The sequence below is a fragment of the Lactuca serriola genome, chromosome 6 (genome assembly GCF_051521515.1).
Source record: "Lactuca serriola cultivar US96UC23 chromosome 6, Lser_US96UC23_V15, whole genome shotgun sequence".
NCBI classification, from domain to species: domain Eukaryota; kingdom Viridiplantae; phylum Streptophyta; class Magnoliopsida; order Asterales; family Asteraceae; genus Lactuca; species Lactuca serriola.
The window spans coordinates 160,474,041-160,501,722 of record NC_136413.1 but is presented as its reverse complement, the minus strand read 5'-3'; the positions used below and the strand labels follow the sequence as shown (position 1 = coordinate 160,501,722).

The 27,682-nt window shown below is 32.3% G+C and overlaps 2 protein-coding genes across 2 annotated transcripts; both read left to right on the top strand.

Annotated features, from left to right (window-relative positions):
* Positions 1-4,970: 4,970 nt before the first annotated feature.
* Positions 4,971-6,716, top strand: LOC145057190 (deSI-like protein At4g17486). The gene is made up of 5 exons (XM_079004975.1): positions 4,971-5,071; positions 5,197-5,465; positions 5,806-6,093; positions 6,185-6,265; positions 6,344-6,716. The coding sequence occupies exons 2-5, from the start codon at positions 5,318-5,320 to the stop codon at positions 6,496-6,498; spliced, it is 672 nt and encodes a 223-aa protein (XP_078861101.1). The 5' UTR covers positions 4,971-5,071; positions 5,197-5,317; the 3' UTR covers positions 6,499-6,716.
* Positions 6,717-8,015: 1,299 nt separating this feature from the next.
* LOC145057189 (putative RING-H2 finger protein ATL21A) lies at positions 8,016-9,646 on the top strand. The gene is made up of 2 exons (XM_079004974.1): positions 8,016-8,830; positions 9,292-9,646. Exons 1-2 carry the CDS (start codon positions 8,251-8,253, stop codon positions 9,435-9,437), a joined length of 726 nt encoding a protein of 241 aa, XP_078861100.1. The 5' UTR covers positions 8,016-8,250; the 3' UTR covers positions 9,438-9,646.
* Positions 9,647-27,682: the final 18,036 nt, after the last annotated feature.

Below are 27,682 nucleotides of genomic sequence, written 5' to 3'. Positions count from 1 at the left end.
GTACAACTCTTATTCCATAAATTACCATTTTACCACTAGGGCTTCCCATGGCCACTCCTTTCCAATCCAAGGACTAAAAATGACATAATTACAACCCAAGGGATGAATTTAAAATTACTTGAAGATTAGGAGTTACATTATGTGACTTATGGGATGCCATGTTATGTGAGTGTTTGAATGCATGTTTATATGATGTCGTGTCTGATCCATTTGGGATATGTGTGTCCCATAACACCGTACTTATGATTGACTCACTTAGCGTATGCTGACACTTGGAACAGGTAACATGATATGATGCCTTGGAAAGGATGGGGCCTTTTGGGGTAGTTACATTAGTGTATTTTAGCAATGATACCACTTTCGACATGTCGTTTTGTTTTCATTTAATTACGATTTTGAGAGCTTGTTTTTGGTTGGTTTTATGAAATTGCATTTTGATGAAGGTTGTTTTTGGTAATAAGGTAACATTGGTGATGTTTTCATAAAATTCAAAATAAGACTTTTGCTAGTATTCTAGTTAAAAAGTTAAAATAAAAAGAAAATTTTGGGTGAAAAATCATGATGTTATACTGTGCATCATTATGGCTCATGGTGCTCCGCCATGTGCATTGCTGATGCTAATGTGTTGTATGTCATGGATGAATGTTCCAGAAGCTATTGCATGACATATTATGATTGGTTGACACCATTAATGGGCCTATAGGCTAATAGGCGATTAGGGTTTTAGGTTTGATCCCTTTAGTATAAATAGGGATGCATGCTAAGTCATTTGGTTTCTTGTCTTTTGTATCCTTAGTGAGTAGGACGAATCTTTGTTTGTTGTACTTGTAACCTTTGTTTGAGAACTCTGAAATAAAAAAAATACCTCCCTCCTGCCCGTGGACATATGCCACCTTGACCAACACAGGTAAATAATATGTCTTATGTGCTTTTGGTTTTGCTTGTTTTCCACTTTACTTCCTAACAAGTGGTATCAGAGCTTAGAAAATGGCATCCGATTTGTTATAAGTCTTGACAAGTATCGTCTGATTTCATAACAATCTAAGATTCTCATGTCCACACATGTCTCAACAAAATAACAAATTCGAACAAATGATGTGCGCCATAAACAATATCATTTGTACCATTCTCTTCCAAGCTCATATTCCCCCATATATTGGTTTGAATCTCTTCATATGGTGGCCCACGTACATAACATTATTCTGTCATAAATCCTCCTCGGTGACTCATCCACCATAAAATGTTTTAAAAAACCACCATATTAGTTCCTCGAATGCTCTACATTGTTAGACCTATTGTTTGATAATGATATTCATTGGAATCTTAAAGATTGATGATTATTCCCTAAACACTATTTTTTTAACGACAATAATATATTAGAACCCAAAAAAAGGCTAAAAGAAGCTAGCCAAAAACAAAAACAAATTAAGACAGGATTGGATTTTGCATCCAAGCAACCCGATTTTTCTTAGCCTTAGAGTTTCTAAAAGAAAACCAACAAAATAATTTATCTACAATACTATCAAAAATGAATTGTTTCTTAAACTTAGAATGTAAAAACAATACAACATTCTGGTAAGCCCGAAGCACCCAAATGACCACTATAAAAATAAAGTCAATGATATCCTTTTATAATATAGCCACCGGTATCGCATCAATCCAATCCACCAAATTATCCGTTGAATTAAAAAGCAGAAGCTCTTAATCCAACATGAAAATTAACCAAAACATTGTATTTTAACTTCGGTATGTTGAATGAGAGAAGAAAATGAATATGACTTTTTTAGGGGACGATTAAAACTATAAGTAGGGATTATTTGAAAGACATATGAGACCATTTAAACGAACGAATGTATATAGAGTGTAAACATGATAAGAACCCATAGTCAATGAAATGAAGCACTGGGTATGAAGCTTTTGAAATTTGTATTAAAAATAGACAAAATTGCAAAAATGGTTCATGTGGTATGCATTTTTTGGGATTTTAGTCCAAACCACGACTTTTTTAGATTAGTGGTCCTTTTGAGCTAGTTTACATGCAGTTTTGGTCTCTGTCCAAACTAAAATGACTATTATACCCTTAATGAATTTAGTTTTCATTTTTCTTTCACTTTTTAAAATTATTATCGTTATTAAATATAAAATTATTATTATTATTAAATATAAAAAGGGAAATATAAGACCCACTTCGTTGGTCTTCATTGATCTCGAATGGTACGAACTGAGGAGACCAAAATTGAAACGAAGGTGGAGATGGTTGTTCTTACATCAATAGGAGGGTGGCGGTAGTCGGAACTTCCACAACAGCAGTAGGAGGTGGCGATATAGCGGTGGCAGCCGACGGTGATTGCACTCACGGCGACAATAGCAATTGGCGGCAGCTCCACCGCTTCCTTCCTTTCCTCCGACTGTGAACTACGAGTGGAGAGAGTGTGGGGTGACACTAGTGATGGAAGAGCTATAATGGTGCAAGATACGGAGGAAATAAGTGGAGTGGCGGTGTTTCTTGGTGGTATGTGACGGAACAATAGAGTAAGGTGGTGGTTCAATGGAGATGGTTGGCGGCAGCAGCAACGTAGAATGGCAGTGGTGGTGGCAGCACAGCTGTGGTGGCTATCTCCAACAACAGTGGCGACGACAACTTGTTGCCTTCGTTCTCTTCGTTTGCCGACAATGAATGACAGAATGAGAGGGGGAGAAAGGCGGTGGAAGGAAACAGATGGTCGGAGAGGAGTAGTTTCGAAAGCAGCAACAAAGATAGGTGGTGGTGGCTTACGTCGGCGATGGGTGGTAACTATGCTGCCTGGTTTTCTTGATTCGATCAGGTTTTTTTTCTGTATACATTCGCTGTTGTAGTGTCATCGAGAGGAGGGTAGTGGCGAGTTGCAGGTGACGAGAAGGAGGTTGTGGAGGGTGGTGAACGACTCACAAATGGTGGTGGGTTGTTACACCCGACAGCTCGCCGGTGTCATTGTCTTCGTCGATGGAGTACGAATGAGCAGGAGAGGTCACAAAGATGACTGATGATGTGGTGACATGGGTTTCACCCGTGGAGAGAGAGGGAGAGATAGATAGAGAGAGATAGAGAAATGTGAGCCAAATTAATCAATTATTTCCTTTTTCCTTTAAATTAAATAGAAAAAATATAAAAATATATATTAGAAGGGCATTACAGTCATTTCAGTTTACCGAGGGACCAAAAACACAACGAAACTAACTTAAAATGACCACCAATCCAAAAAAATCGTGGTTTGAACTAAAATCCAAAAAAAATACATACCACAGAAACCATTTTTGCAATTTTGTCTTAAAAATAAGAAGTTATGTATACCATAAGACTAAACTGCACAAATGGTCCCTGTGGTTTACTCAAAATTGCCACTTTGGTCCAAAAATGTTTGGACTAGCACCAAAGGTCCAAAGTTTTCATTTTGTTGATTGTTTGGTCCAATTTGTTTTGATTTTTTCAAAATGACAGATTTGCCCCTGTCAATATGATTTTTTATTTTTCTTATTTGTTTTTCTGATATTTAGATTTTAAAAAATAAAAAATAAAAATAAAAATAAAAACCAATCTCTCTCTCTCTCTCTCTCTCTCTCTCTCTCTCTCTCTCTCTCTCTCTCTCTCTCTCTTATTTGTTTTTTTTTGCTTGACTGCCAACAACTACGAAGCAGTCGACGGTGAAGATCTGCAAACACCCCCAAAGCAGCACCTCCGCCAAACACCACCTGTAACCTCCACCTTAACATCAGCTTCATGTCCTTATTACCCCTACCGGGACACACATCAGTTTTCGAACACCTTTACCGTTGAGCCTTCAACCATCATTTGTAGATCTAGAAACTCTAACCCCGTCCTTCGTAGCCGTCGCCCTTCGTCTTAGATCTGGAACATCGCTATCATCGGTGAGATCTCCAGCAACGACAGTGACGACGACGCTAGACGAAGTCAAAAAATTTGTGGTCGTTTGGGATGAAGGTTTCAGATATGAACAACCACCGGACCCGTCCTTCTCCGATTTGATCTATTGAAGCTTGGTTGTATGAAGACGAAGGGCGACGTCATATTTTACTAGGTTGTTCTCCATAGCGGCCGTCACCGGCGTCAACGAATTTCTTTACGCCTGCGGCGTTTCTCACCTCCTTGTCTCCACCACTTCCCTCGTCATCACCTCCTAGAGGTGTGTTTGCAGATCTACGACGCATTAGAAAGGTAGGTTTACAGGGTTTGTGGATTTGGGAGAGAAGGAAAGAAGGGTTGGCAGATCTGGAAGAGAGGGAGAGAAGGGCGGCGATCTGAGAACATGATCCTATTTCACCGGAGCTAAGGTTTTCGGTGGTAGCTTCCGTTGGGAGAAAATGAAGATTCATTTTTCAAATTGCAATTTAAGTTTTCAGATTGAGTCGTGGAAAATATGAAAAGAAAAGCGTTGGGAAGGTTAGAGAGAGAGAGAGAGAGAGAGAGAGAGAGAGAGAGAGAGAGAGAGAGAGAGAGACTTAATTGTATTTTATTAATTAAAATGTAATAGAGGAAATAAAAAGAAAATAAAAAAACAAATAACAAGGGCAAAAATGTCATTTTAACTTCTTTTAATTTTAAAATGGACCAAACTCGCAACAAAATGAAAAGTTTGTACCTCTGGTGCTAGTCCAAACCTTTTTGGACTAAAGTGGCAATTTTAAGCTAACCACAGGAACTATTTGTGCAATTTTGTGTACCATAAACATAATTATGTTATTTACTCTAAAAGTTAGTATTTCACAAAATTTTAAAGTTTTTACAAATTTCTTGTATAAAATGATTTTGTAATATCAAAATCGTAACGTTTATTCTACAAAATAAATAATTATTTTATAATAAATATTTAAAAATTTTATTATATCATTAAGGACCCCATCTTTGTCATTTTTAGTGATTATATCCTTAATTACAAAATTACCGTTAATCGATATATGGTTTTTGCCAGATCAAAATTAATGAATGCTTACACACACGTTACACCTCTCTCTCTCTCTCTCTCTCTCTCTCTCTCATCCGAATTGGTGGCTTAAACTTGCAGCTCAAATCGATGTAAGACTGTATTACGATTGTCGTCTTTTTAGCTTCGATTTGCTGTATTAGATTTAGACTTACATGCGCCTTTAATCTCTTCATTCACGAACTTCCGATTTTAATTTTAGTTCTCCATCTTTTAGGGTTTTGTAGGGTTGAGAGTTTAGGGTTTACACGGATAATCTTCATTGGAGAAAGAATTGGGAGCACTGAGGAGAGGCGAAGTGGTGTGTCTGTAACTGTGCATAGATATAAAACAAAACAATGCGGCTGTTTCCGATGAATTCGTCTAGAGAGCTTAGAAATGGAGGAAGTGATCATGCTTTATTGTATCTCAACGTATATGATCTCACCCCTGTCAATAACTACCTCTACTGGTTAGGCTTCGGAATCTTCCATTCCGGTATCGAAGGTAAACTAATTCCAAATTCAAAACGATTGAATATATAGTATTTGAATTCGATTTCTTCCAGATTCTATTCAACTCCCTTGCGTTTGACTTCCAAAATTGCTATCAGATTCTGGAATTGATAAACTAACCTAATTTCTATCAGAATCTAAGCTTTGATTTCAAGTTTTTGCTACATCAAGTAAACATATGTTTCTAGATCTCCATAATCTACTCCTATCTGAGATTCAGCATTTCCAATTTCAGTATATACTTATTATGATGAACAACTATCGAATAATCATTGTATTGGATTTGAATCAACTGATCAAGTAATATCTTTACATTATGATATGATAATCAGTCTATGACATGGAATACGCATTTGGAGCACACGAGTACCCAACCAGTGGAGTCTTTGAAGTGGAGCCAAAAAGCTGCCCGGGATTTATCTTCAGGCGATCAATTCCATTGGGAAGCACCAACATGTCTCCTTCAGAATTCCGATCATTCATGGAACATCTTTCTAACAAATATTATGGTGACACTTATCATTTAATTGCAAAAAACTGCAATCATTTCACAAACGAAGTATCAATGCGACTCACTGGAAAACCAATACCCGGTTGGGTCAACCGGTTGGCTAAACTCGGTACGAAATTATATCCTCCTCCATTCATTTATAATCATTCCACTTTGAAAGATTCAAGATTTATAGAATTTTTTTTTTAAACTTTGAACAGGGTCTTTCTGCAACTGTTTATTGCCCGAAAACATTCAAGTTGCAGCTGTTAGACATCTACCTGATCATGCAACAATTTCTGGTGAGCTTTGATTATATAATTTTGGACAAATTACAGAAATACCCTTATAGTAAAAATTGTTGTTGAAAATTGAAACAGATGAAGAATCAGATTCGGGTGATTCATCATTAACAATGGGGAGTGAAGAAGATGAAGTGGATGATGATCATCGTCATCATCTTTTGACTGAATCGAATAGTGATGTGGCATTTTTGCAGGAGACACCTGTCAGACTAGCTAAAGATCTTCTTTAATTTTGATTTTAATACCTATTTTGTTATCTTTATTCCTGAAATTAAGTTGTATTATTTATAAAGTGTATAGATTTTTTTTTTTAAATAGGGTTCATGGAGTTTGTTTGTTGTGTTAATTTTTGTGTGTTTCTATATTTGTCTGCAACTGTACCTGTGTGTATGATCATTTAAATGTTTGGAATACAAGTTTTATGTCATATAGTTTTTTTGGGAAATAATGTTTTTTATTTTGTGTGTATATATATAATGGTTTAACTGAGAAAAATTCAGATTATCAGTGATTTTTCTGGAATAAAAAATGCTGAAAATGTAAGTTTTTTCTAAAGTTAGCCATAGTCATATTAATTGTGTTATTTTTTTTATCTAATATTAAACATATTTAGCAAATTTGGATTGTCATTTTAATAAGATAAAAGGTGTGGATCAACAAAATATGAGGATCTATAAAACCAAACGTGGCTGATAATTTGTCATATAGTCTACACTAAAAAAAAATAAAAAATAAAAAAATGAACAACGTACTTTATACTTTATAGTTTATATGATTGACATGTGTTTTTGTTTTGTTTATATATGTAATTTGCTTTTAAAAAGGACATCACTTATCAATTTATCATGTTAAGCAATCTACTTTTAGTTTCAATTAAAAAATGATATTACAAGTAGGTTGCCATATTTCATTAAAAATAATTAAAACAGAAAAGCAAAAAGAAAAGAGTTGTATTATGAATGTTCAAAGAATCCAAAACTATGTAAACATGAAGGTTTTATATTTGATGCCACAATTTTAATTACATATATTTTGGTTGTATAGTTAGATCAAAATTGTTCAGTTGTTCTAGAGGACTAAAAAAAACATTCAAATATTAGGTTATGTTTGGCAGACAAACTGAATAGCTAGCTGATAACTGATAGTTGAAAATAATAAAATTTGATAAAACTAATTGAGAAAGATAAAATTAGGTAAAAAGAAATGTAGAAAATGATATAAATGAAACTCAATTGACATGTTAGTTACAAAAATATAGGTTTATTTGGGGAATTTGAATTTTATAAATATTAAAGGCAATATTTGGAAAAAAAAAAACTTAGAGAAATTTCATATGCTAATTGAAATCTAGTAGTTTTCAGAAAACGAGTTTATAAGATATATTTTGGTTTGTCAAACATGATAATTCGTAAAAAAAATGACAAAATTACAGTTAAACGTCAAAAAAAAATTCACACAGTTAAATATTAAACTTACAACATTTTATAAGATAACGATCGATTTAAGTAATTTAGTCATATTTATGGTTATAAAAACTTCAAAATAACTATTCAACTTTACAATCAATATCATTTTGACACATATATACAAAATACAATTCCCCATTTTTTAGGTCAAGTGACTAGACTTTTAGAAGATGGGCTAAATTGTCAATTGGAAAATGTTAGTGGAAATTCTCCCCACAAAAAATCTTCCATATTGTTTCCTTTTCCCCCCAATTTCTCAAGTTTGCTACACTAAGTAAACCCCAACATAAAATAGTCTACTTTTTTCTCCATTCACTCATAATAAATCACTTGTACCTCATGCATAAGAACTTGTACCTTACTCTTGACTCAGTCTCCTCAAGAAAGCTGTTAAAGAAGTCGCCAAGAATACCCACAGACATTCCAACAACTACTTAACACAAGTATCCAAGAAGCTAACTAATTCTGTAATTCATCTTTTTGCAAGTTTCTTGAATTCCATTGAATCATCTTTTAATGGAAGCTCGCAAATCCTTCGTTCCCATTTTCTTAATCTTTACATTCATGGAGGTTCTTGATGGCAAATTCACCTCACATACCTGCAACCATGATCAACCCCCAATCCATTTTCCATTCAAAGTCAATTCTTTCTGCAAACACAAACAAACCATGATCAAATTCCCAAATTACGGCGATTTGGGCGTGAAATCCATCTCATACGATCACAGAAAACTCACTCTAATCGACCCAAAAGATTGCGTCTTTCAAGTGTTCTTGAATCTCAATCTTGATCCTACACCCTTTCGATACTATCATGTTGTTAGAAACTATACGTATTTGAATTGTTCGATCAATCTTTTGGGTTCTTTCGAACAAATCCCATGTTTAAGTGATTCTAAACACCATGTTTATGTTGTGGAGTCATCGTTAGATATTCCCAGTTCTTGTGAGATTATCAAAACTGTTTCGATTCCATTTGAGTATAGTTCTTACGTTTCTGATGATAGTTTTGGTCTTGATTTGACATGGGATTCGACTGGTTTTGATGATTTTTCAGAAGCTAAAAGGTGGTTTGGTGTTCAATCCATTGGAGAAGGTAATGTTGATTTTCCTTTTAAGGTCAAAGTCAAAATTTTAATATTTAGAATCTATTTGTTTTGATTCTTGTTATATATCTCTACATTTTTACCATATAGCATTTGTTATATAGCTAATTAAATGAATAAACTAAAAGTTTTGATAAAATAATAATGGGAATTCCATATTCAATTTTTTGTTGTTTGTCCTTTAACGTCAAACAACACTTTGTACAATTCATTAAATTGTATTTGTAACCAATGACTCTATGAACAAAACATCAAACTTAATCTTGGCTGTTGATGAAATTCATCTGAGGGTCGAAATGTGTGTAACGACTTTTAATCTTAGCCGTTGATTTTTTTATCAAACGGTCGAGATTATGGTTATGTGCTTTGCTAAGATAACTTGGTTCTATTTTAACTCATTTCTTGTACCCAATTGGCATTAAATTTGAGTTTTTTTTTCTTTTCTTTTCAGAAATAAGTATCGCGATTTTGGTCTTTATGGCGATTTTGGTCCTTATGGTTTTGGGATTAGCATGTGTAAAGGCTTATTGTATGAAGAAATCTGAAAGCAAGACAAATGAATGGGACAAGTTACTTGAAGATCTTGAAACCTTATGAAGATCGAATTATCAAAAGTCTCCTGCTTGAAGTGTAGTGTTTATGTCTTTAGTTTTGAACTACATATAAATTTAGTGTTATGCCTTGAAAATGAGGTAATACTATAATATTGAGAAAGTTATCTTTGATAACCATCCATTATTTGTAGAATAAATATTCATTTATTAGTTTATATTAAATCTCATGAGCTCAAATAATAATCAGTTTAATAACATCTTTTCTCAAGTGATGAATAATCTTGGAATTTAAAGAATTACTACAAAAGATGGAGGGAAAAGAAATAAAGAGAAACATACCCTCCTAAGATTAAAATTACCATGTTGCCCCTTTTCTTTTGCTTTTACTTTCTCTTTATTCTTTCTCAATAAAGCGTATTAATCACATCCATGTAAGCTATTTGAGTAATTTTTTTTCTTCTTTTTGTCTTGATTGTGTTCTTGGATAATGATTTGTGCACAAGTGATAAATAAGTAAAAAGAAAACAATTGATAAATGTTTTTCGTCATTAATTGATTCTAAAAAGTACAACTTTTTCTTAAATCAATTACAAGTCACAAATATTCTTTATTATTTTTATTGTAAGTTATTTACAATTTTTTATCATTAATCTCTAGTTCTTCTCAAAACAAATATCAATTTGTAGATTATTTTTTGATATCGTGAAAATTATCTCTTTTAAGTTTTGGAAAATGTTAAGTTATAATTACTTTATGCTTAACATTAAACATTAGAAAAGATTTACAAAACTATTTTATCTTGATATAAGCAAAAGAAATCTAAAGGAAGTAAAAATATTATCTTTGTCCAACTTAATTTCTAAATATAATATTTACCTTTCATAAAATTTTAAAATATCGTATATATTCTTAAACATTAAAATATAATATATGTCTTTCTTAAATATCAAAATATCATACGTGTCATTTTTTAAACATCAAAATATCAATGCTAATCTAAAATATCATCTATCTAAAACATGACAATATTCAACAAAAACAAAAACTAAATAATCAATGCATACATTCCAATTGAGAAGGCTCAAAATAAAGCATTTTGTGTGTCGATGAAGCAAAAACAATATATTTGTAAACTATTCATAAATCCACATATGTCTCAAACGAGACTTGAACCATCAACCACCATCAACCTCAAGAATGAAGACAATATCTAATACTGCTAGTTTAGAAGTCATTTGATATTTAGGCAGTGTTTGTTTTTTATCTGCAGATCTGCGAGGCCTCTTCTGTCTACGCTGCGCAGACATTAGCCTTCGCAGACTGTTTGTTTTTTTGAAGACTGCAGACCTAAAAATGTCTGCGCACCCTCTTCTTGGTGCAGATGTGGACCAAAGTCTTCTAACATCTTCAGACATCTTCTAGCCTAAAAAAACATATATATATCTTTATTTTTTTCAAGTTTTTTTTTAATTTATATTTTTTCCAACTTTATTAATGATAACAATTTGAAAAAAAAAAAAAAAACTTTTGACGATACAAACATGATATTTTTGACAAATTTATAAATAAAAAATTATTACAATAATAGTCTTTGAATTTGTTTATATAAATATGAAAAAAAAATCATAATATATTCTTATATTTTTTTGCCAAATTTTATAAAACATTATTTAATACAATATCGTCAATTTCTCGAGAAAATATTTATGGTACGTTTTTAATGGATTTAATTGAAAAAATCGAAGTTTATTTCCATCAATTTATGTATCAAATTCTTTGATCAATAATTAAAATGGTTAATTATAATTTTGCAACCAAAGTTGTTGGTTTTTATCAAATATATATGTTAATTCATACCATTTTTAATTTTATTTTTATACAATAATACATAAAAGTTGATCTAGATTCGTTAATTATTTATAACAAAATCATAAAAATATTAAAAAATCACTTTGAAGTTTAAAAAAATAAATTTATTTAGTTTTCAGTTTATTTTAGTAGCCCGCGGATGTTAAAAAAACAAACAGTCTTCTTTTTTCAGACTGCAGACGTTTGGTCCACCTCTTCTACTGCAGAGGTCTACAGATGTGATCTGCAGACTGCAGACATTTTGCTTCAGAAAAAACAAACAACGCCTTATACCTTATAGTGATTGTAGTTTGTAAAAATTTACAAACTGTTATGCTTTTGGTACATATGGTTTCTAAATGCTGTCCGATTGGCCCTTTTGCTTGATTTTGTTTAAACTTGACCATTAGACCATCCTACTAGCCCCTCACAAGTCACACGAGGGTATTTGTATATTTTTATTTACCCAATGTTCATATCCTCCTTTATAACATCAACCCCCAAATTACATTCTTCCCCGTACCTTCTTCTCTATTTTTCTTCGTAGGCTCTTTTACACAAAAATCAAAATGGTATTTTATTGTTCACTTTGTGGACTAAGTTAGGTCCAAAATGGAGGTTTATTGGGTATTTGGGTGTTTCGACCTACCGATGTGTCCTACTTTTTATTTTGGATATATATATATATATATATATATATATATATATATATATATATATATATATATATATATATATATATATATATATATAATTGAAAATGGTGGTTTTTACTTCAATATTTAGAAATAGCATTGAATGGGTAGGGAATAGAAGTATTATCAAAAAAGTGAGATCTAGCACAATGTTTAGAGGGAATCTAACTTAACCATGCATGAACATTTTCATTGAATCACATCAACAACCTTAGGGAATATTGGTGGGTCAAACCATCCTATAAACATGTATTTTGAACAAGATTAGAACCTCATTCATGGGTTTAGGTTAGTCTACAAAGTGATGGAAATTACATTCCACAAGAACAAAAAACCATTTTTTTTCTTTTTTGGCGTTAAAGAGCATGCGAAGAAGAAAAATGGAGAAGAAGGTCCGAGAAAGAAGTTAATTTGGGGGGTTTGGTTGATAAAGGAGTATATGAACATTGGGGAAATAAAAAGACACATATACCCTTGTTTGAGTGGCATGTGTGTGTGCATGGGGAGGGGCTAACGTCCAATTGTCCAAAATCAAACGGAGACAAACAAAATGACCAATCAATGTTTAGAAATCACATAGACCAAACATGTAACGATTTTGATAGTAGTTCTATATGACTTTTTGAAAACCGTAAAGACCAATAATGAAATTTAGTTTAAATGAAATAATGAAACCCCAAAAAAGGATAGAAATGTCAAATGGGTGAAAAGGTAACCATGAAGTATGAATCTTGAACTTCACTTCTAAAACTTTCCTCTTTTCAATCACAATCACAAGCTCCTTTTTGTTTTTCTTAGTCCGCAAGATTTCTGCCTTTCAAACTCTAGTGCATTGTTTGATAAGATAAGCGAAATAAATAAATATAATTCATTGGATATATAAAAAGTTGTTTATTTTGTCTTACTAAAAAATTTGTTCTTAAAGAATGCCAATTTTATTTTATTTTAGACTAAAAGAAATGGAGCATGGGATGTCATGATGTCATATCATCTTTAAAACCATGTCATGTTAATTTTGCCATATAACATGAATAACATGACATTTTGTGGGGATAGATCAACATGTTAAAATAAATAATAATAATAAAAAAAAGAAATAATCTCTCTCTCTCTCTCTCTCTCTCTCTCTCTCTCTATATATATATATATATATATATATATATATATATATATATATATATATATATATATATATATATATATATATATATATATATATAATGCCATTTTAGTTTGCATTATGTCATGTCACCTTTGAAGGGTGATGTTGGTATGAGATCGCAAACAAAAGCCAAATGTTTTTACCACCCACCCCCTCAAGTCTTATTGAATTTTATTAGTTTCCTTTCCCATAAATCATTTTGTTTGGTATGTATACTAACAGACAACTCGATTACATTGTATATATGTAACTAAATTATGTCTTCATCAAAATATGTACATAAATATAGTTATTATTAGTTAGGTAACTATGTTTTAAACCTTTTATCCCAAATTTACCGATTGATGTATGAATCGGTAATGTCAATTTTGTTTCAAAATTGATAAAATATACCAGTATCAAACCTAAACAAAATTACATAAATTAATCAAATATCTAGTATATGTAATAAAAAGCTGTAATTTTCTTACGTAAATAATCATTAACCATTTATTAAGGGTAATTTGTAAGAATGTCATGGTAATTTGATTGAAAAAGTATTTTTATACCATTAAAATCATCTTTATTTTTTCTTGTATAAATATACCAAGCAACTGTTTTAGTTTGCAACACTTAATTATGAGGATGATGTGGATATTTTTTTTAAGGTGGATATTATAACCTAATTATCACAACAAAAGTCAAAATAAACCATTCATAGAGTGGATTTTAATATATTATATGAGCTTAAGATTTTCGTCGTTAGAAGGGTTGCATCTAGGCTGAATATATGCATGTCTTGGTTCATCAATATAATAGATACATCACACGTGCTATGTTGGGTTCCGGTGTGCAAACATGGTAGAAGGATAATACATACAAAATCAAAATTTGTAACAAGAAGACTATCCATGAGGCAATATAAGCAACTAAAGCACATCGATTGGGTGTTTAAGAGAAGTATACCCCGATGTGAACATTTGAGTCTAACTTTAGTAAGGTAGAGAATCTATGTATTGCAAGGAATCAAAGCAAACTCCCTCCAACAATATCCACATGTATGTGGGATCAAAGCCTAATAGCCAAGTGCTAGTGTATGAATGATACCCTCACAATATGAGAAAACTAGAGTCCTTGTCAAAACCCTCTAGAATGTTGCAAGATTACCCCCATGATGAGAGCTTAGTGATTGAGGTGTGAAAATCTGCACAAGAGGTCTAGGGTTCAAACTATGGCACACCTAAAAAATTTCTAGTGTTATGTGATGTTGCATTGTTGCTTTCATTCACCTCTCTCCACGAGAACAAAATGTTTCCACTATATTTCAGAAGTATTCTAAGAAAATACGGTGGGTTTGAGTTGGAAACTGAACTAATAAGTAGTGAATAGAACAACAAATCATTTTATTCAACAAGATTTATTCGGTTCTAACCATGACGAATGGGATTGCTTGACCTCCCACATGGTCTTTGGGACCGGTTAATATAGGCCACTCTAATGGTGCATTTTACTATTTTTAGAATGATACAAAATTTGTATCCTAAAGGCATGAGTGTGTCACTCAATATGTAGGAAGACAATGTTGTCATTGTAGATGTAAATCAATCTTAAGACATTAACAACACTCAAAGCAATAAAAAAAACTTCTTGATCCATAAAACTTCCTTACTTACATAATATGTTGTTATCATGTTATGTACTATGATTCTATAATTATTTCAATTTTTATTATTTGCTACAAAATTTTCAAGCTTATAGCAACTCCATAAAACAAATCACAACTATGACTTCAAATGATTAACGTAAGTTTAGAAGCTTGCATCTATCTAAACATATACATACAACTCCTCATAAACACCACCAAATACCTAAAACATGTTTTTAGTTCTACATAAGTATATAATAATCGGCTTTACAATCATATAATGTATTTCAAATGAATGATATTGGTACCTGCTCTTCGTGATGTTAGGATAAAACCCTTAGACTTGATGATGTTCAAACTATTTATACTTAAGTGGCCATAAATAGTTACTGAAAAAGTTCTAAGTTAAAGACTTATGTCAAAGAGAAATAAATTTTATTAAATAAATAAAGTTTGAGAATGAGTTTAAAGTTAATATGGATAAAGATTTAGAAAAAGATGAATTCTTTGTGTTGGTAGCCCAAGCTTTTATGATTGTAAGGTGGGGAAACAATATCAGAAATAAATGAAAGCTTAGTAGATCAAACAAGAGAAGATTTAAAGACGGCCACTCATGTAAAATTTATAAGTCTTACAAAAAATATGTATCATGTGACATCCTCAATTTCACAGCTAAAAAAACTGATTCATTATACTTATTTAAAAATCAGAGTATCCTTTTTGAAAAATAATATTGCAGAATTTGTTCCCAAAAATATGATAATGATATTATCAAAGTATTTTCGAGGAAATGTATTTTATTTATATTAAAACGTTGGGATGTCATCATCAATACAAAAACATAAGCATCATGAAATATTACAAGCCTTATAGTAATTAAATTAGTTGCCTAATACTCCTTGAATTTCTCAACATAATGTATCTTTAATATCGCTACATGTGATACAACAAATTTAGTGAGTTAGATTGGGAAACCTGGTGAGTACATAAGGTTTTCAACCCATAATAATATAATTAATATGTTTAATCATCAAACAATTAACCCAATTTCCATCCACATTGTCTTCTTTATTCTTATACCCTAAGGATCATCTATACTAACAGTATTAGTTCAGGGATTCCTTCATGATACTTGTCATCTTTATTCTTATACCCTAAGGATCATCTATACTGACAGTATTAGTTCAGGGATTCCTTCATGATACTTGTCAGTAGGTATTCTTCTATATTTATTTCTAAAGATTTTTCCTAAGGAATTGGCACGAAGTCCATCGCTGCCAGGGTTTATCTAAAAGGCACTAAGTCCATAGCTGCCAATGTTTATTTATTAGGCACTAAGTCCATAGTTGTTAGTGTTTATCTAATAGGCACCAAATTCATAGCTTCTAGGGTTTATCTTCTTTATTGACAATATTATTTTAGGGAGTCCACCCACAACACATGTCAATGTGTTTTCAGAGTACATCTGATGAACACATGGTTCACAAACACCTACAAGTTGCGAGCCTCCTAGCGTTCCACTGGACTATCTAGAATAGTGTGTGGTTGTCATCTATACTCTGCTAGATGACATTGTCTTTAAGGTCAAGGTCTCTCATCATCCATTTCATCTTTCATCTCTCATCATCTATATCATCTACCCATCTTTACCCAATATATTTATAGGTATAAAATACATATATAGTTTAAATCAAGTAAAACATGTATAAATTGTCCATCTAGCATAGATATGAGGAACACAGATAATAGGCACATATAGCAGGTAATTTATATTAAATACTTGATATATATATATATATATATATATATATATATATATATATATATGTGTGTGTGTGTGTGTGTGTGTAAGATGAAAGTAACTATGCACTTACTTGATAAAGTGACGACTCGAAATTCGCACAGCGCTTCGCTTCTAGCAACTGTCTTATTCTTTGACATATCCTAGTATTATTATCACTAAGTCTTAGGCTAATATTTATTGCAACTAATTATTAGTCTAGATTCATCATTAATTCAAAGTCTATTGATCTATAGTTGATAAGGGATGATCAGTTAAGATTATATCGGAGGTAGGGTCCGTTTGGTATACAGAGTATACTGTTTGGAAAGCTCACTTTAAACACCTCACTAATTCTAGCCTTTTCATCATCCCCGTAAGTAGATAGATTAGTATAATGACTTGGAATCACTGATAAATCTTGTTTATAGGTATATAATAATGATAATGAACTTAAACATAAGTTATACTTAAAGCATGATAAGCATAACTCAACTTACATGTGGTTTAGCGAGAAACCAAACACGGGCAGAACTTCTAAACTGAAAGCTTTATTTCTTGGGGCTTTCTGGCGCTCCGGAGCTTCGCTACTAACACTTAGGAAGTGTTAGAGAAAGGGATTGGGACCTTGGGGGTTTAGGAGAGAATAGGATGGAAAGGTGTGAAGAAATAAGTGAAATTTGGCTCTATTTATAGGCTACCCAGGGGCCTTTCACGTCGTAAGATATGCCTCTCACGTCGTGAGCATGCGTAGGCACTAAGGCTTCACCTCTGGTGCTGACATGTGGCACCAGACGCAAGTAAAACTGTAGATCTTCAAAACTTCATAACTTTCGCATGTGAGCTCCTTTTTTAACGTTCTTTATATTCATGCATAGGTATTTCCGAGTTCTAAAACTTTTCTTTTGACCATATCGGCTAATTCTCGACCGATTTTAAATTTAACAATCTAAGAAGATTACATTGTTAATGACTGTGTAAAATTCATAACTTCTATATACGGACTCCGTTTTCGATTGTATTTTTATCGTTGAACTCCTATTAGAGAGATCTTCAGTTCTCATTTAGATCATTTCGGCTAAAAATTGATCGATTTAAATTTTAGTTTTTGTACCCGTACTGCTTGCAGGTGGACTCCCGCAAATAATACTGTCGATAAATGTGAGCTATGGACTTAGCACCTATTGGATGAACTCTGGCAACTATGGATTTAGTTTCTGTTGTATAAACCCTGGCGACGATGGACTTCGTGCCTATTCCTTAGGAAAAACCATAGGAATGAGTGATAGATGATTCTTAGGGCATATCCTTAAGAAATAAAGAAGATAATGGGGATGGGTAATTAGGTTAATTATTTGATGATGAAACATAATAACTTTATTATTGTGGGTTAAAAACCCTATGTACTCACCAGGTTTCCCAACCTAACCCACTCAGTTTATTTGTGTCACAGGTGTCGATATAAAGCTACACTACACTGAGAGATTAAAGAGATGTAGATCACTAGTGTAATGAATGTAAGTTCTATTTATGCTTATGTTTCTGTATTGACGTTGACATCCCAATGTTTTAAAATGAATAAAATATATTTCCACATAAATGCTTTGATTACATATTTATCATGTTTTTTGGGAACAAATTCTGCAACACTTTTCTTTAAAAAGTTACTCTGATTTTATTATAAAGCATAAACAAAATCGGTCTTTTCTGACCGCGAAAAATGGGGATGTCACAGTTGGTATCAGAGCATTAGTTTAAGCAAACTAGGAATTTGTAGGATTTCTATACTTAAACTTAGAATGCTAAGAGATGATTGTGAGATGAGTGTCTACCATATTTTAGACACGAGCACTAGTTTATTTTAGGAAAGATGTCTAAAATGTTTTTATGTGCTAAATGGTTTATATTAAAACTATAAAGATGCCTTATATGCTATTATTTGATCGGATCTATGGTCTGTTGCCGACCGGATCTGGAAATTTTATGTGTACAAGTTTCTAAACGTTTGATTATGGTATTAGAACCGGCATGTAATTTTTCGGAGTGATAAGGAGATTTATACATCTATCATAAATAAATCTTTTATGTCTAAATTCTCGTCACTACACACCGAACGTCTGATTTTGGTGTTAGATCGACATGGTGAGCATTCGAAGCGGATTCGGAAACGGTAACCCGCAACCTGAGCCACAAGTAATTAAGAGAGCACTAGAAGTAGCAGTTGTACCTGAGCCAATCACGATGGTCGGAGTACAGGCGTTTACTTCAACAAAGTAAGGAAGAACTTACTGTGCCAGTACGCCAGACACCCACTCTTGAGGCGACCATCTGGGTTGCCAAGTTTATTGAAGAAATAATCAATGACAGGGCCGCCAACAAGGTTGAGTTTGGCAAGAAGAGGAAGATTGAGGGGTCTTCAAGGCCCAATAAGAGCAACATGTTCTCAAAATCTAGCAAAGGAGGAGGTAAAGGAAAATGGTGCGAGAAGTGCAAAAAGAAACACTCTGGAAAATATGGCAGGAAGGTGAATTGTTTCAAGTGTGGAGAGACTGGGCATTACGCCGATGAGTGTACGTTTACTAAGAAGGTTTGTTACGGATGTAGGGAAGAAGGGCATTTATATAGGGACTGCCCGAATAAAAATGAAGCAATAAGAGCGAATGCACCTCCAAAGCCAAAAATCATCACAGAAAATCCTTGATGAAGAAGGTGACAACGCAAGGAAGAGGACTTCATATCCGAAGATCAAGATATGACGTAGCTGTAGTAACATGTGGTGTAGCCTGTTAGTGGTATAGTATAGGTTAAACTTGGAGGTTTATGTAATCGTTTTGGGAAATAATATAAACCTTGGTTTTGCTATCTAATGTATTGAATGATTATGTGAAATTATTGAATGGTGACTTGGAAAACTGTGAGACAATACTTGGGACGAGTATAAATATGTGTGAATGGTAGTAGAGGCCTATACTACCGGAAGCACATGACTCGCACTTGGATCAAGGAAGGTCACAAGGTTACCAAGGCACTAGTAATTGATTCTATTTTGTTCTTGTCCGTCATTACCATCATTTCGGTAATGACTAAGAAGATTATTTTTAATCCGACCCTAGTGGTCATATCAAATTGAGTCTGACTAAGATGAGTATGTTACATGGTTCAAAGAACCAATATCGATGTAGCATCTGACTTAAGCTAGAAGATTGAAGTATCGCAATCGTTGTTAAAGTAAGAAGCTTGTAGCTAGAAGTACTACATGCAAGAATGTGATACTATCACATTGGAACACGAAGGAAGGTATATTATGTTTAGAAACTTGACTCTAAAAGACCTAAGTCTAGACAGTGCATCATACGACGAGAGGTTATTAGAACATGACCCATCAGCCTATTATGGTAATTGAAAGAAAGAACTTATCTTAAGTTTGTTAAGGAGAGGGAGGAGTCTCCAATAAGGATTGAGATTATGACTTGAAGGTCACGATTGAAAGTCCAACATGGGATAGAGAGCGGGTCATGAGCGAGCACCGCCTGCCGACAAGAATTCCAAAAGTTAGATACGCATATGAAGTAACATAATAGTTACGGCTATTACCTTGGGTGAAGAAATAGCATATGGAGTTATTATACAAGCCATGTCTTGTTGGTGTTTCAGAGAATGGAGTTGAAGACTTCGTAGTCTATAGCGATGCACCTGGAGTTGGGTTGGTTTGTGATCTAACCCAGAGGGAAAAAGTGATAGCATATGCATCGAGACAACTGAAATACCATGAAAAGAACTACCCCACTCACGATCTGGAGTTGTTAGTAGTAGTAATCGCTTTAAAGATATGGAGACATTATCTTTATGGCACAAAATGCAAACTTTCCACTGATCATGAGAGTCTCCAGTATCTCTTTAATCAGAAGGAATTAAACATGAGACAATGACACTGGCTAGAGTTACTCAAGGATTACGAAATGTGAGATACCTTACCACCCCGATAAAGAAAATGTTGCAGCTGATGCTCTAAGTTGAAAAGTAAAAGAAAAAGTCCAAGAGCGTTAAGAATAGAAGTTGTCTCAACGATTGTGGAAAGCATTAAGAAAGCTCAAGAAGAAGCTTCAAAAAAATGACCGAAAGAAAGAACGTTTAGGTAAAATGTTGGTGTTCGGTACAAATAACCAAGGATCGAGGATTGAGGGTGTTCCAAGATAGGGTTTGGGTACCTAAGATGGGACGAGTAAGAGATCTTCTAATGGAAGAAGCTCACAAGACCATGTACTCGATACATCCCGGAAGCACTAAGATGTATAGGGATCTAAAACCCTACTACTGGTAGTCGATGATGAAGCTCGATGTTGTAAAGTATGTGCCCGAGTATGCAACCTGTGCGAGAGTTATGGAACAACATCAGAAACCGTATGGGAGTTTAGAACCTTTCCCAGTACCCATGGGTAAATGGGAAGACATCACCATGGATTTTGTGACTACCCAGGACAAACAATGGTCACAACATGATTTGGGTAGTCATTGATCAAGAGTGCGCACTTCATAGCAGCTAACAAGAGGTGGTCTATGGATAAGCTTGCAAATGCTTGCGTGAAAGAGGTAGTAAGACTTCACTGTGTTCCATTAACGATTGTATCCAATCGTGATAGTCGTTTCACGTCAAGGGTTTGGAGGAGTCTACAAGAGGAAATGGGTACGAAGTTGTGTTTAGGTACAGCTTACCATCCGCAAACTGATGGTCAGAGCGAAAGAACGATTCAAACATTTGAAGATGTGCTAAGATTATGGGCCCCGAGATAGTCCATCAGATTATTGAAAAGCTAAAGGTGATTAGGGAAAGGATGTTAGCAGCTCAGGATCGTCAAAAGAGCTATGTTGACAAAAAGAGAAGGTCGATGATATACGATGTTTGAGATTCGGTTTTGCTTAAAGTCTCACCGTGGAAGGGACTTATAAGGTTCGAAAAAAGAGGAAAGTTGAGTCCAAGGTTTATTAAATCGTTCAAAGTTCTTCAAAGGATCGGGAACCAAGCTTACAAGATTGAATTACCACAAGAAATAGATGGTATTCATAACACTTTTCATGTGTGTTATTTAAGGAAGTTCACGGGAGAAGTTCCTGACATAATTCCAATTTAAGAATTAAGAATGGATGAGAGTAAAAGGCTAATCGAAGAGCCCGAAGCGATTAATGACCGTAAGACAACGAAGTTACGACGCAAGATGGTCGACTTAGTGCTTGTGCAATGGAAACATACAAATGGGTCGAACTTCACCTCGGGAACAGAGAGTGACATGATGAGTCGTTATGCACATCTGTTTGCTGATGCATGATTCAGGGATGGAATCATCCTAAGGGGGAGAGAATTGTAACGCCCGTTTTTCTAGGCTAAGTATTAGAAAAATAATGTAATAGTCAAGGTCAACCATTGTAACCTATTTTGAAGTAATAAAGAGGAATTACTTGAATATTATGTGAATTATGTGATTTTATGTGATAAAATGAAAATAAGCGTCAAAAATAAAATGTTAGATAAACCGAATATAAATGAAGAAAGTTGTAGTGGTTGTGACAAGGAATCGGGACATATAAAGAACGCTGAAATCCAAGTTATAACGAAGAAATTATGGCATGTCGAAGTTTCGCGACAAAACCGCCATGACGCTGTATGACGAAAAAAGTGAGTTTACGATACAATACTTTTTAGTCTTAGTGATCTAGACGAAAGTCGTAGTGTTCATTAAACCGAGAGCGTGCATAAAAAGAACGCCCAAATCTGACTTCGTAAGAGGAAGCTGTGATTTTTCTAAGTTTCGGATTAACAGTACACAGCCCAAAGTTCTAATATTAGATCGAACGATTTTAGCCGATACAACCTAAACGAGAATCGAAGATCTTGCTAATAGTAGCGTAACGGTAAAAATACAGACGAAAACGGACGTCAGATGAAGAAGTTATGAATTTTTAATAGACTTTTCATATCCCGGCCTGTTAAAAATATAACTTTAAAAATAAATTCAAAATTAGTCAATGGAGTTTAAACAAAAGTTGTAGAGTGCGGTCCCATCTGTGCGTGGATATAAAGAACGTCGAAAACGGAGCACGTATGCGAAAGTTACGAATTTTAGAATTTGAATGTGTAAAATGCGAGCTGGATGTGAGGACTACGCCCAACGTATCTTCAGATGCCTCATATACCAAAGTACGCCCCGCGTACACCGAGGATTACGTTGCGCGGTCTTCCTCTTTATGTGGTCCGAAGTGAGCCACGATGACCCAACCGATTTCCGACGCATGCCCTCTTCGCCCCACATACTCCGATGAGTACGCCCAACATATCGAGGCCTCAACGCCTATAAAGGGGACCGAAGTCAACTACAAAACTCACACTTTTGCCATCACTTTCTCTCTCTCTCTCTCTCTCTCTCTCTAGCCTCCTAAACACCCCCAAATCCTAGAGTACCTCCCTAGCACTAGAAGGAAGCCCTAGAGCGCCCAGAGACTTCGAGAAAAAGAGTTTTTCAGTTTGAAGCTCTGCCCGCGCAGAGTCCGGTTTTCAAGCAAACCTCCCGGTTTCATCAAAGACGATCATTTTAAGAAGCGAAGTGTTGTCCAAATCATCACCTTATCATGTGAATGCATGGTCATTTTCATCTTAGACATAGATATAAAGTATTTTATATAAATTATGTGTTATGTGTGTGTGTGTGTGTGTATATATATATATATATATATATATATATATATTACTTATTTACCTGAGATATATTTTGGGTGAAGATCTATACTTCTTTCTTTTTAGATCTGAACCGTATATGTATTTTCTTTACAGATATAAACTTTTTCTTCAGATCTGAACTGCATATGTATTTTATATCTACGAATATGTTGGGTAAAACATGTGTAGATGAAATAAGTTGGTGTGTGATGAAAAATGAGTTGGAGGATGAGATTAAAAAAAAGTGATATGAATCATGAGATGAGGGTGAGGGGTGAAAAATGAGAGAAGCCTTTACCCAAACAATGGCCCCGTTATCTAGCAGATTATGGATGACAACCATGGACTATTTAGACGGTCCATGGAAGACTAGCAGGCTCGCTACCTGTAGGTGTTGTGAACGATATGTTCACCCGGTGTACTCTAAAAAACCATTGACATGTATTGCAGGTGGACTACCGCAAATAATAATGTCGATAAATGTGAGCTATGGACTTAGCACTCGTTGGACGAACCCTGGCAATTATGGATTTAGTGTTTGTTGTATAAACCCTGGCGACGATGGAATTCGTGCCTATTCCTTTGGAAAATCCTTAGGAATGAGTGATAGATGATTCTTAGGTCAGATCCTTAAGTAATAAAGAAGATAATGGGGATTGGTAATTGGGTTAATTTTTTGATAATGAAACATAATAACTATATTATTGAGGGGTTGAAAACTCTATGTACTCACCAGGTTTCCCAACCTGACCCACTCAGTTTATTTGTATCACAGGTGTAGATATAAAGCTACACTACACCGAGAGATTAAAGAGATGTAGATCACTAGTGTAATGAATGTAAGTTCTGTTTATGCTTATGTTTCTGTATTGACATTGACATCCCAAAGTTTTAAAATGAATAAAATATATTTCCACGGAAATCCTTTGATTACATATTTATCATGTTTTTTTGGGAACAAATTCCGCAACACTTTTCTTTAAAAAGTTACTCTGATTTTATTATAAAGCATAAACAGAATTGTTCTTTTCTGGCCGCAAAAAATAGAGATGTCACATTCAATCCCACTAGTAAATACATCATTTTAATCTGTTATTTTTATTTATGTGAATAAACTATACATGTTGATTTATTCATTTGTGAATACAACCTTTATATATAAAAATTAATAATACACTATAAAAATTGGTTTGTGAATAGTTTTTTTTTTTTTTTTTTTTTTTTTTTTTTTTTTTTTTTTTGTATATTGTAACAATATTATTTTACATCTAAACTCAATATTATACTAAGAGAAACAACATTGCATTGGTTAATGAATATCATTCATATTTGAATTTAACACGATCAAAATGACAAATATATTAAATTCTCTAACATTTACACACGAATATAAAAATATATTGTCTCCGTTAATGATATTTTCTCATTTACACCAACCGATCGTCAACCATTGGGATATAAACTAACCATTGATTGAAATGTTTTTCATTTGTTGAGTTATAACGATTCCTAATAAACATGTGAATACACATCAAAAATGTTAATAAAAATATATTGTTACTTCATAATAATAGCGATTTATCACATTCTAACTATTACATGGTATATTCACACATGACGGTATAATCATAAGTGAATATTATATAATATATGTTGTTTATAGTGTATATTCACATGTGATATTACGTGGTATATTCACATGTGAATATTACATGGTATATTGATATATGAATATTATATGGTAGATTCACATGTGAATATATTATATGATATATATACTTGTGAATATTACACATTATAGTCACATATGAATATTGCATGGTATATTTATTCATGAATATTACATAGTATATTCACATATGAATATTAAATAATATATTCACTTGTGAATATGACACACTATATTCATATTTAAATATTAGATGATGCATTCATTTGTGGACATTACAAAGTATATTCACTTGTGAATATTAGATGATATCTTCATATATGAATATTAGATGGTATATTTATATGTGAATATTACATAGTATATTCACATATGAATATTATATAGTATATTTACTTGTGAATATGACACACTATATTCATATTTAAATATTAGACGACGCATTCACTTATTAATATTACATAGTATATTCACTTGTGAATATTAGATTGTATATTCACTTATGAATATTAGATGGTATCTTCATATGTGACTATTACATAGTATTACTTGGTATATCTCATATGAATATTACATAGTATATTCAATTGTGAATATTAGATGATATATCCACTTATAAAGATTAAATGGTATATTCATTTGTGAATATTACACCATATATTCACATATGGATACTACAAGGTGTATTCACAAATCAATATAAGTTGTATATGTTATTGACATATGAATAACATACAAACTTTCATATTTGTTTTGCGTTTTAGTATACATATATTGATTTAAGTGTGAAAACATTTTCATATGTAAATATTACGTGGTAATTTAGTTTATGCATTTCATCAAATAGCTGGAATGTATACAAGTAATCTTTTATAAATATGGTTAAAACCATGATACTTGGACTATTTAAACTTACAAAATAGTAGACCGGTAGAGAATTATATGATTTTTTTCAAAAAAATGATTTTAATGCTTTCTAACCTTAATTTCAAAGTTTTGTTTAATGATCAATGTTGAACAAATGATATGAAGCGGATTTGTTGTTGATTATCTATGATGTTGATCTAATGACGTTAGGAGTATAATTAATCATAGATGTTGAAAACATGCTCGTATTCAAGCAGAATTGAAGGTTGGATTAAAAGAACCAAAAATGAATTTTTGTTGTCCACTATTGAATGATGTTGATAAATGTGTGATCGATGATTGGTTAACATCGAATGATGTTGATCGAGGGTTTAGTTGAAGAAATCTTGATGATTAACGATCGATTAGGAATATATTTGAACCGTTTATGCCTTGAAGGTTTAATTCTTATATCAAATTTACAAGTTTGTCATCGTGTCTTTTATGCTTAGATGCTATTAAATGATTAGTTGAGAATAATTCTCCATTCCAAACTTTTTTTTTCTCAACTGAACCCTCATCTCTCTCTCTCTCTCTCTCTCTCTCTCTCTCTCTCTATATATATATATATATATATATATATATATATATATATATATATATATATATATATATATATATATATATATATATATATATATATATATATACATGTGCGTGTGTGTGTATTTTAGAAGTACAAATATTTATTTTTTACATTTTTAAAAGCATATACATATATTTTTAGAAGTATAATATGTATTTTTATATATTTTTTAAAGTACAAATATATTTTTAGAAGTATAGATACATATTAATATTTCTAAAAATATAAAAATATGTATTTATACTTCTAAAAAATATACCTATAAAATTGTATATAAAATTCTAAAAATATTTTTTTAATATTTTAAATGATATAACCACGCAAAAACTCATATATATATATATATATATATATATATATATATATATATATATATATATATAGAGAGAGAGAGAGAGAGAGAGAGAGAGGTTTAGGTTTTATGGAAAACAAAAACCGTACAAAAAACACTAAAAGTCATAAAAATACATAAAAAAAAATATTTAGAGATCACAAATCTTTTTTTGACTTTATATTCTTTAAAACTGCACATTTTTGTATAAAGTCGCTGAATTTTTTTTAAAAAAACGGAAAAAATAAAATAAATAAATAAATAATAAAAAATCAATTTTTAAAGTTTTTTTTTCAGCGAATTTATAAAAAAAAAAAAAAAAAAAAAAAAAAAAAAAACTGCGATTTTTAAGAATATAAAGTTAAAAAAACATTTGAGATCTCTAAGTATTTTTTTTATACATTTTTATGATTTTTAGGGTTTTTTTTTTGTTTTCCATATAACTCTTTCCTATATATATATATATATATATATATATATATATATATATATATATATATATATATATATATATATATATATATATATATATATATATATATATATATATATATATAAAGAAATAACATTTAAAAAATAACATAAATACCATATCTAGTTAAATATTTTTTTCGTATACAAATACAATTTTTATGCATAAATGCGTATAATATGGAAAAAAAAATATTTAGGGTAAAAGTGTAAAAAATATATATAAACATAAGAGTAAAAACGTAGAAAAAAACTATAACCTAAGATTTTTTTTTTTTTTTTCAAAATTAGTATCATGGTAACTTGGAAAAGCTATTATCACCAGTAAAAAGATAAAAGTGAATATCTTTTTGGTAAATATGAGGCCAAAAACTGACATATAATACAACTTTAAACAAAACCGATAAAAACCTAATAACTTCAAGGTTTTTATAACATTAACCTTTTTTATTATTGTATTAAGAGAACTTCAATAGATAATCATTGTACTCATAATATTTCCAAAAT

Coding starts and splice junctions, on each gene's coding strand:
- LOC145057190 (XM_079004975.1), top strand. CDS start 5,318: ATGCGGCTGTTTCCGATGAATTCGTCTAGAGAGCTTAGAAATGGAGGA. Junction 6,094..6,184: donor CAACCGGTTGGCTAAACTCG/GTACGAAATTAT, acceptor AACTTTGAACAG/GGTCTTTCTGCAACTGTTTA. Junction 6,266..6,343: donor TGATCATGCAACAATTTCTG/GTGAGCTTTGAT, acceptor AAATTGAAACAG/ATGAAGAATCAGATTCGGGT.
- LOC145057189 (XM_079004974.1), top strand. CDS start 8,251: ATGGAAGCTCGCAAATCCTTCGTTCCCATTTTCTTAATCTTTACATTC. Junction 8,831..9,291: donor TGTTCAATCCATTGGAGAAG/GTAATGTTGATT, acceptor TTTTCTTTTCAG/AAATAAGTATCGCGATTTTG.